This window comes from Salarias fasciatus, chromosome 7, assembly GCF_902148845.1.
Source record: "Salarias fasciatus chromosome 7, fSalaFa1.1, whole genome shotgun sequence".
NCBI classification, from domain to species: Eukaryota; Metazoa; Chordata; class Actinopteri; order Blenniiformes; family Blenniidae; genus Salarias; species Salarias fasciatus.
Genome location: NC_043751.1, coordinates 28,975,010 through 28,985,271, shown reverse-complemented (window position 1 = coordinate 28,985,271; position 10,262 = coordinate 28,975,010). Strand labels below are relative to the sequence as shown.

At 42.7% G+C, this 10,262-nt stretch overlaps 1 protein-coding gene across 1 annotated transcript in view; it reads left to right on the top strand.

Moving 5' to 3' along the window:
* The first annotated feature begins 3,229 nt into the window (after positions 1-3,229).
* LOC115392358 (DNA topoisomerase I, mitochondrial) overlaps positions 3,230-10,262 on the top strand; it is a 25,912-nt gene continuing 18,879 nt past the window's right edge. Inside the window, exons 1-5 of the mRNA XM_030096951.1 lie at positions 3,230-3,339; positions 8,118-8,234; positions 8,320-8,404; positions 8,539-8,666; positions 8,845-8,960. Of these exons, the coding sequence (XP_029952811.1) occupies positions 3,230-3,339; positions 8,118-8,234; positions 8,320-8,404; positions 8,539-8,666; positions 8,845-8,960 (556 nt within the window). The remainder of the gene's footprint in view (positions 3,340-8,117; positions 8,235-8,319; positions 8,405-8,538; positions 8,667-8,844; positions 8,961-10,262) is intronic.

The following is a 10,262-nucleotide window of genomic DNA, read 5'->3' as shown; positions in this document are numbered from 1 at the left end:
TTAATATTTTTAACTCAAAGGCAATTAAGAAGAGACTATGTCCATCTGGAGTCCCTCCAAACAGAGAAGAAGTCCCTCCAGAATAAGATGGAGTCCATCCAGACTGAGAAGGAGTCCTTCCAGAACGAGAGGGACTCCCTCCGGGCTAAGATGAAGTCCCTCCAGAATAACATGGAGTCCATCCAAACTGAGATGGAGTCCCTCCAGACAGAGAAGAAGTCCCTCCAGAATAAGATGGAGTCCATCCAGACTGAGAAGGAGTCCTTCCAGAACTCCCTCCGGGCTGAGAAGATCAGATTAGACGAAGCCAACAGAATTTTATTCGAGACAGTCCAGGCCGAGAAAAAGAAAAAAAAGAGGCTTCTGGAGGCATTTAGGCAAAAAAAAAAAAAAAAAAAAAAAAACACACAAGAGAGAGAAGAAAGCAGAGCATGTGGTGAAAAAGAATGTCTCAGAAGAGACAAAGGATTTGTGTGGCAAAACGGCTGTATTAGCACATGTGAAAAATACTGCTGGAATTAATGATTTGACAGCAACTGAGAGTACAATCGCAGCTGCACAGACCATAGTGCTCAAAGAAAAGAAAGAGCACAAAGAATTGGAGACACTGGTAAAAATACAGCACAACCAGAGGGGCCACAAGGACAACAGGCCCAAGGGTTTCTGGCACAGGTTGTTCCACTGAACGAAGAAGTGTGCCGTTGGTCAGTCAGAAGCTGCTGTGGGACCAGTCACTTCTGTTGTCAATAGCAAAAACATGAAGTTTGCAACAATAAGATCTATGGTGGCATTATACTGAACGACTGGATGCCGTAAAAAAATTTTAAATTCCCATCAGTCGTATCAGTGCACTGAAAATAGACTTGCTGTTGGATCACAATGTAGATTTCATTTGAGTATTAATAATCAAATGGGGGAAAAAAAACATACTCCACCCTGAACTGCCAAAACCTGGAGTCTGGGAGGAGTTTGGAGCGACCTGGAAGGAAGACTACTGAAGTCACCCAAGTGGTTGGTGAGCTCCTCGGTGGCAAAGGGGTAGATGAGATTCACCAGCAGTTTTTGTCAGAAGTTATTAGTTATGTTACTACTTTACTTTTCAAAAACATAATGTACAACTTGAATACACTTTGAAGCAATAGAGCTTTCTGCCTGATTCTATTCTTTGCATATTCCATCATATGAAATCATGATCATAAAACTGAAGGTTCTCCTAGTCGGGGTGTGGTCTGGTATGTCAGTGGTTTTACACGTGGGTTCCTCACTGAGTTTCGTTTGCAAATTTGCAAAGTGCACGCTCAGGTTCGAGGTGGAATTTTTCACTGTTGATGAAAGCATTCTTTTCTTGTGCTGTGCATGCTCCGTGCAGTGGATGCAGTGTTTTTCTCCCCACCTTTTACTGAGTCAAACGCAAAGTAATGTCGGTACTTCTAAACATCAAAGTAGCCCTGCTCTCTCCTGCTCTCTCCCACTCCACGATGTCTGTTCATCACTACACATGTCTGTTGTTTACTGGCACCAGCTGCGCAGTGGAAATGTGGATTATATGTCTATAAGTACATGTGTATATCATATGATTGTCAACTACTGATGTTGCGCCGCTAATACAACATTCCACATGACAGTCCCCCAAAACAAAATCACGGTTTAGTAACGCAGCCTACTTTGAGGAAAGTAATGGTAATTTAATTACTCTATTTGCAATTGTAATCCCTTACTGTATTCGTTACTTGAAAAGAGTAATGGGATTACAGTAACACGTAACTGTTCATCACTGTTTGCGAATACCTAAAGTCTCTGGATATGCAGGGACTGTCTTGGCTGACATGTCTGCAACATCGCGTGGCGGTCAGGGACAGTGCCAATGGATTGGCAGACCAGGGTGGTGTTTCCCCTCTTTAAAACGGGGGACCAGAGGGTGAGCTCCAACTGTAGGGGGATCACAGTCCTCAGCCTCCCTGGGAAAGTCTTTTCCAGGGTGAGGATTTGACCAATGGTCGGACCTCAGATCCAGATGGATGCGGTTGCTTTTATGTCTCACTATGGGATAGGCCCCATATGTGTGTCTCAGAAGCATTTATCTCATGGTGATCTAAACATGTTTTTATTCTGATCTATAGTGTCTTAACAAAAAATCTTAACAAAAAAAAAATGATTGAAGAAATTTGGTGGTTTAAAAAAGTAATAATAATAATGCATTGGTTTTATATAGCGCTTTTCAGGACACTCAAAGACACTTTACATTGCATTATTCATTCTCTCCATACTGGGTGGTGGTAAGCTACTACTGTAGCCACAGCTGCCCTGGGGCAGACTGACGGAAGCGAGGCTGCCAATCTGCGCCATCGGCCCCTCCGACCACCACCAACCATTCACTCTCACAACTTTCATGCTAGGCAAGGTGGGTGAAGTGTCTTGCCCAAGGACACAACGAGAGTTTTACGCCTGCGGGAGCGGGGATCGAACCGCCAACCTTCCGGTTATAAGACGACTACTTTATCTACTGCTCCACAAGATAAACAAATAAAAAAAAAACATTAATGAGCTGAATTATGAAAAACCTCACAATGGCAGCCTAGTGCTAATGTGGCTGTTAATCACGAACTTGTTACACAAACTGTTTATAAGACACAAATACGTGAAACACTATGTAAATTATAAGTGAATAAGATTTCTCAATGATTTCTATGAGGTGGCGACTTTTTCATTCTTTTCATAGAATATAATTAGTCCTGATTTTCCGCCAAATTTTGTGAATTTTAGTCCAGAAGAATGCCCTAAAAATGCAGAAATAACAGTCAATTTGGACGCAAAAACGCGGAAATCATTTGGCGGGGTGAACGTCCCGCGCGCCCGCAAACAGATGACGGAATCACGTCGATACGTCAAGCTCATCCAATCAGAATCGCGCTTACGCAGACGCTTGTTCGCCGCTCGTTAAACCCTCGGAACCACACGAAGTTTGCTTTTCACCTGATATCTGTCGAGAATACGCGGTAAGAAAATCCTTAGGCATTTATGCTCGCCAGGTATTTATTACTTTTGTGGTCTGCATTGGTTGCGGTTGCAGTCAATGTGATTTTAGTGGCTAAAGCGTTGCTAGCTAATTGACTAACTCCGCACGCTGAGGACTTGTGGTTCGTAAACTGGCTAATGCAACTTGACCCGACTCTTCCAATCCGTGTTTTTTCGTTTGATTTTTTTTTTATAGCTTAAATATTGGTGAGACATGGGTACAGTGAAGGACCCGAAGGGAGATAAGAAGGCCAAGAAAGTCACAAAACTGAAGAAGCTGAGTGATGGTGACAGTGCAGCTGCTGGAGATTTTGTCAAGAGCAGGTGAGTGCTGAGAGATGGGGGACGAAAAATGAATAACGAAGCGGTGGAGAAAAGCAGCTAACATGTACGGTTTAACTATCACTTCATCATGAGAAACACATATGTCATTGTGAAGTCGGTTTCAGATCGGTGATGATAAAAAATATATATACATGTGACCAGAGTGCAGCAACATCTGCTCAACAGATCCAGAGTAGAATATATCAAGCTTGTGATTTGTGCATGAACCTGTGTTTATTTTATATTGTGGAGACAAATTAATCAGAAATATGCCAACATATATGTTTGTTAATAAACCATACGGTGGTAGGTGTGAGGTAGTAAGCGACAGAAAGCCACGCTGGCTGAGCTGTCCGCTGGCATGGAGCGCATGCATTCATTTCAGTGAGTACAGTGGGTACTCCATCTTCATATGAATAAATTAATTTACTTTGATATCTGATGCGTTTATTACCATGCATATGTGAGCAGACAAATGAATGCAGAGTGATCTGTCACTGGCTTGTGTAATTGATGAGAGCAGCGAGATGAATAGACACCTGTAAGCACCACTGGCAGCAGAGCAGGCAGTTTCTGTGACAGCTAGCCTCATGTTATTTCATGGCACACTCACTGAATCACTGATTAAGGATCAGCTTGTCCTCCTCAGCTAGGAGACTCGTGGACCTAATTTTCCAGAGAAACTGGATCGTCCTTTCAGTGTCGTGCTGCCTCAGTCGGATGTTCAAAACCTGGATTTATGAATTTTTAAAAAGTGACATAGCCAGGAAGTAATTGCTACTCACTTTTATGTCACAACCAGCCCCAAAGGTAGGAAAGGTCATGTTGAGAGGAAAAAAAAATGTTCAGAGTTGTAGGGATGTTGCTTGTCGGATTGGTGGCATTTTTACTGTGTTGTCTGATTTGAAACCCGAACCAGACAGGGGCATGAGTCGAACATCGTGCCTTTAAGCCATCCCTTAATAACAGTGCAGCTCAACCTGTCTGTTAGCGGCTCTTTTATTCATTTCTAAAATGACGAAGGAAAAATGCCTCTTTCTGTTCAGTTTCTCTGTATTTTCCCAACTCTGTGTGTGTTACAAAAATACAGAATTTTTACAAACCCTTTTGTTTTCCTTCATGGTCATCCCTGTCCTTATCTTAACAGCCTGACAAGCAGCACAAAGCCAACTATATCTACAGAGACGACTCATAATGGGAAATCTCACAAGAAGGTAAATTGGACAATTTTCATTCTCTTTGCAAAAAAACAAAACAAAACTGCAAAGCCAGAGTTTAATCAGATATTCTTATTAGTGTGACCCAATGTTGGGACACCTCAGTGGTAATCCAGTATTATCGTGGCCAGCAAAGAGATTGCAGCAGTCATGTGAGTCTGTCAGTAACTCTTCCCTGCCTGGACTTCGTTCGTCAAATACCAGGACGGAAACTTCAGCCTGTGTTGCTCACTGACCCCCGCCTCAGGCTGCCGCAGCTACAGTATGTTCTTTTCCCAGTCGGTAACCTCAATGCTATTTATTCCCACAACTTAAGCCAAGTATGTTCATGTGTATTGGAGCACCTGAATGGTTGTGCTTTTAAATCTATGTGACAAGTTTGTTCAAAGCTGGAAATGGCGACAAGGCTAAAATTTTGTTAATGGATCTATTAAAAATAATTTTTAGGATCAAATTTTTTGCAGTAAAAATCACCGTGATGTCAGACTGTGGGACAAACTGCTAATCGTCAGTGTTGAGCTGCTTCCTTTCGTGACCCTGCAGCTTTTACACTCCCAGTAAATTAACTAATTAGAACTTTATTGACGTCCCCTCTTTGAGAGCCACTTTAGATGCTGTGATTTCACATTTTCCCTGTTGATTTGGGAAGACTTTATAATGTTGGGATCTTGAAAATGATACATAGCATATTTTATGCTGAATTCCTGAATTCATATTTTCCTTTTAGGTCAAGAAGCCCAAGAAAGAGAGCGTGGAATCAGCCATCAGTGAGAGGTAGGCATGAAAATCCTTATGGCAATCCAGCTGTATGCTATAAAACACTGAGATAATAAGCTGCTCCAGCACAGCGGTGTCAGAAATCTATTTTTTCTTCTTCTTTCTTCCTCCCTCCTGAGGTAATGGAAATTAATTCTGGTGTTGTGATGTTCAAGAGCCCCGGACAGAAGCATTTCCATTTCCCACAATATGTTAAGCTGTCTCACAGAAAATTAATTTTACTCTGCGCCCAAGACAAATATCTCCGGCGTGTCAGGAAAGTAATAAATGAGAATGTGCGGTTTGAGTGGCCGGGCGCTCAGCAGGATATTGTCAGGATGGAAGACTGTGGCCAAAGGCCCGCTGCGTTGAATCTGCCTCACAGCAGCGCTTCCATACAGCCGTCAGTGGATTGTTTCTGAGATGTTGATTTGACCCTAGCCAATGTAACGAGTGACATTTCAGAAGAGATGTCATTCAGAAAAAAGATAATTTGACTTTTGATCATTTTTGTGTGGGTGTGGGTGTGGGTGGGGGGGTGGGGGAGGGGGGCAGTTTGAGCCCCACAATAAAGATAGCAGGGTTACTGAGGAAACATAAGGCCATTACAGCCACGAACCGTAAATGTCAATGGACGCAGTGACCCGCCCCCCTTTTCCATTGCTTTTTATGGATTTTGCTCAGTGGTGCCATATCTTTAGAAAGGAAAAAAAAAAGAACTTCTGTTTTCATGGGGCATTTGAACTGAGCGGCCTGGCTTCTGTGCACCTTTAGTTTTGCAGGGTTTACAAAAAAAAAAAAAAATTGAGAGAACAGGACACTGTTAGACAAAGGCGCCTCCAAAGTGTTCAGCTTTTTGGTGGATGGAAAAAAAAAAAACCTGGTGTTCAAACAGTTTCCCTCCTGCAAACTCTGCCGTGTCAGTAATTCCTTGAGGAACGACACACTGCAGCGCCCGCAGGTTGGTTTTGGGGTTCCTGTATTTGCTTGTCACATTAAAAGCCTCCCCGTCGGTTGACAGTTGACAAACAAAACATGCAAAGGGATCATGCTGTGGCTTCTTCAGTCTGTTGGTACTTTGCTTTATTACTTGTGCATGTTGTCAGTGAAATGCGCGAAGGCCATTTTTATTGTTTGCGTTGCAAAATATTTAGACGTGATAAATTGGCAAAAGGTCAAAAACTAATTAAAATGACAACGTGATGTTTGGTTATGGAAATAATCTTTCAAAGGTCAGTGATGACATCCAGCAGCCACCTTGTCTTGTTTTCTACTAACTAACATGGCGTGTGCGCCGACAGCAGAGTGATCCTGTCAGAAGTTCAAGGAACACTTCACCAGCTTTGCTTCTGATACTGGGCTTCCTTTTTATTCACCTCAGTTTACCTTATTAGCCACCAGCTGTAGCATTCCACTTTTACCAAACCAACCCAAACAACCAAGTGTCAATCAAGAGATTTCTGCAGGTCGACCCTCCGTGGTGGCCGTTTTCTGCTATCTGTAAAATTGGCTTTAGTTTGACATTGTCAGAATTTTCGGTATTCATTGTTTAGTTTTGTGGAAATATAGTGTATATTACATTTTCAAAATGCATACTCAGACACATGGCACATGAAAAACATTAAAGTATAAATTTAAAGTTTATTCTGCCGCCGTTTTATCAGTCCGGCCCGCTCGAGGTGAAATGTGGCCAATCAACTAAAATATGTCTGAGACTCCTGAGTTCAGGGATCGCGAAATAAAAAAAGGATATGACAGAAATGAAGAGCACTAAGCAAGTTAAGATTGAACCGAAAGCTAAGCCACTGAGTACAGATCATGAACCGCCTGTTTCACTGCAGGAAGTGTTCCTGAAAAAACACTATTTTCAGACATAAATGTGAAATACAGACTTTTCATTGAGCGTTTTCTTTTAAATTTATCAAAGCCTTTCAAAAACCTTTTTTTATTTATTTAGTTTTTTTCTCCTTAAAGGTTCCAGGTTTATTTTACTCCTAAGCTCATGCAGCATTAGCCACAGAGACCAGATGGAGTCACGGAGCCGAGAACGGCGCCGCCGGCTCATTACCTCCGCTCTGAAGCCGCGAGGAGTCGGACTGTACGAGGGCACACAAGGAACATTATTCCTCTAAAGACGCGCCGGGCAGTTGCTGCTATAGTGGCTTTTAATTGCCAGCCAGTTAGCCAATTTAACAATTATAGTCTACAGCGCTTTGCATTTCCTCCCATTTCCACCCAACTAAATGTTATGTGAAAGAAATGAGGAGCGCTGCCATTTATTAGCAGTGGTGACTCTAATTTGTTGATTTCTTAATTTAGGCCGTTTAGCCACCCATCAATTTTTCACTCTGATAGAGAATCCAAGCTTGCAGTTGTGTAATTATTATTTTTTTGTTTCTGACTGCTGTAATTATGTCGTTCTCATTACTGTTTCAATAATCACCACAATTATGTGATTTCTTGTGGTCATTGAGTCATTGTGCGCTTTTTTTTTTTTCCCCCCATTGAGGTACAATTTTATTCTGTCTGAAGCCAACAGTGGAAAAAGGGGTCATTAGGCTTTATTTAGGTTTTTTTTTTAATGGTTATTTCGCAGTCAAATCTGATTAGAAATGAGAAAAATACCAAACACTTGATAACGTTTTGTTCAAGTCTTTATAATAATGAAATGGGTTCCCGCTTGCGTCAAATGAAGTGAAATTGAAAACGTCGTTCACCTTGGATAAATTGGATTTCAAGAAGGGTGGGAGGATTTTAAGAAGCAGCGAGAATCGGCCTGCCACTGTCCTCTGTCCTCCTCCTCAGTCGGCCCGTGAAGGAAGAACCACAGGACGACGACTTTGCCGAGGAGAAGAAGTTGAAAAGGAAGCGAGTTAAAGAGGAGCCCCTGGAAGGGACTTCACAATCCAACGACTCACCTCCGTAAGTCAGTCCAGACGTGAGACACACATCTGACGTTTAAAACATTGGTACACATGTATTTGGTGTTTTCTTTTTCCTTTTCCAGTTCAAAGAAAACGAAGAAGAAACGTCCCCACAGTGAAGAAGGTGACAAGAAGCCTGAGAAAAAGAAGTTAAAGAGAACAGATAAGGTGAAATCGCTTTCTAGCAGTTGTTTGTATCCTGTAAAAACACCTCTGATTCATGCGGTCAGCTGGAGTTCAGTCAACGTGTTTGAATCCTCGTCTTGAGGTTTTTTTTCTTTGCCCCCCCCCTTTTAACCCAGACGGTCAAGAAGGAAGAAGAGGAGCATCCGGTGGCAAAAAAACCCAAGAAGACGAAGGCAGAGATTGCTGAAGCGAAACTTTTGAAGATCAAACAGAAGGAGGAAGAGGAGCAGAGCCGCTGGAGATGGTGGAGAAATGTTCATTTTATCTCGTACTGGCCTGGGCCCACTCAGCCCAGAACACACACACACACACACACACACACACACACACACACACTCTTACTCATACACTCATACACTTCATGGCGAATCAGGGGAGAGGCTAATGTCTTTTTTTTTTATCATCATGGTGCTTCTTGCCAGGTGGGAGGAGGAGAAGTATGAAGATGGGGTGAAATGGAAGTTCTTGGAACATAATGGACCCTACTTTCCTCCTGAGTACCAGCCGCTCCCCGACGACGTTCACTTCTACTACAACGGTCAGTCGAGGTCCAGAGTGGAATCTGTTGAAAAGATTGAAGAGTTTTTTTTTTTTTTTTTTTTTTTTTTATTGCACAAGCTTCTCTGTACCGCCGCTACATATTTTCTTTTTATCACAGTAATTTCAAGCGTGGCCTCTTGCTGACACACCGAAGTCTTACAGACTACAGAGAGTTTTACTTTTTCCTGTTTGCTTACTTTACATTATATTTTTCCAGTCTTTTTCTAATGTAGTTACATAGACCCAAATTAATACGATTAAATTTGCAACAAACAAGGACTTACATCTGGTCATATTTGCACCATGCAATTGACATTTTGATCAGATCTGAGGGGTAGGTGTCATCTAACATCACGATGGAACCACGTACACGGAAAGATTATATTTTGCACCAAGAGAAGATATTTTTGATGTTGCAGTTCCAAAAACTATGCAAACACGACCACAAGACAGAGGTGCAGCTGTCTTCTGGGCACCGATGAGTTTAAAGCATTAAAACTTGAAGCTCCACCTCCGAAGCTGTCACCGCCGGCGGCTAAAATGACAAATGTTGCCAGCGACAGATCATATCAGCCATCACTAATTGATAATGCCAGGAATGGCTTGATGGCTGGCTAGCTTTGCTGTGGGGTGGGGTGTCTGTGCGGTCTGCAGCCAAAGATGATTTGAAAGTAAAAGATTAGTCACTCTTCAATACCCTGTGTGTATTTTTGTTATTAACTCCACAAGTAAAATAGACCATTAGTTACCTTCAGATAATACTGACTCCTCAAGTGTGAGTTCCTGCTCCTCATTCCTGAGCTGTGACCCTCTTGACTTTATGACTCTGTGTCTCTCAGTGCTTTAGGAACATGCAGTCTCCTCTGGCCTTCTGTGAAGGTGTCGGGTTCTAACAGTATAGTTAGCTTTAACGATGCTCCGAAGCGCCGGCAGGCCGGTTTTTGTTCTCCAGGAAATCCCTCGGAGTGTACACAGCTTCTTTCCCCTCCAACACGCCGGCTGGTCATGCACTCCTTTCACCTTTTTAAATTGAAACCACGTTTTGGAGAGAGCAGTGAAGACGAAGCCCTCTGGAGCGATTGTACTCACAAGACGTACCGATGCACAGGTGCATCTTTGGGATGCCAGACGTGTGTGTGGATCAAACACTGATTGATGCCTGTAATTGTTTCTGCTCTGATGAGCGGCGCGGCCCCAGTGCTGTCCTGCAGGGAGTTGGTCTGATCCCTTAATTCTTGTGCACGCACGCTTTTGTTTTGGTTGCTAACCCCCGGCCGGTGGGCTTGAATGTGGATCTGTG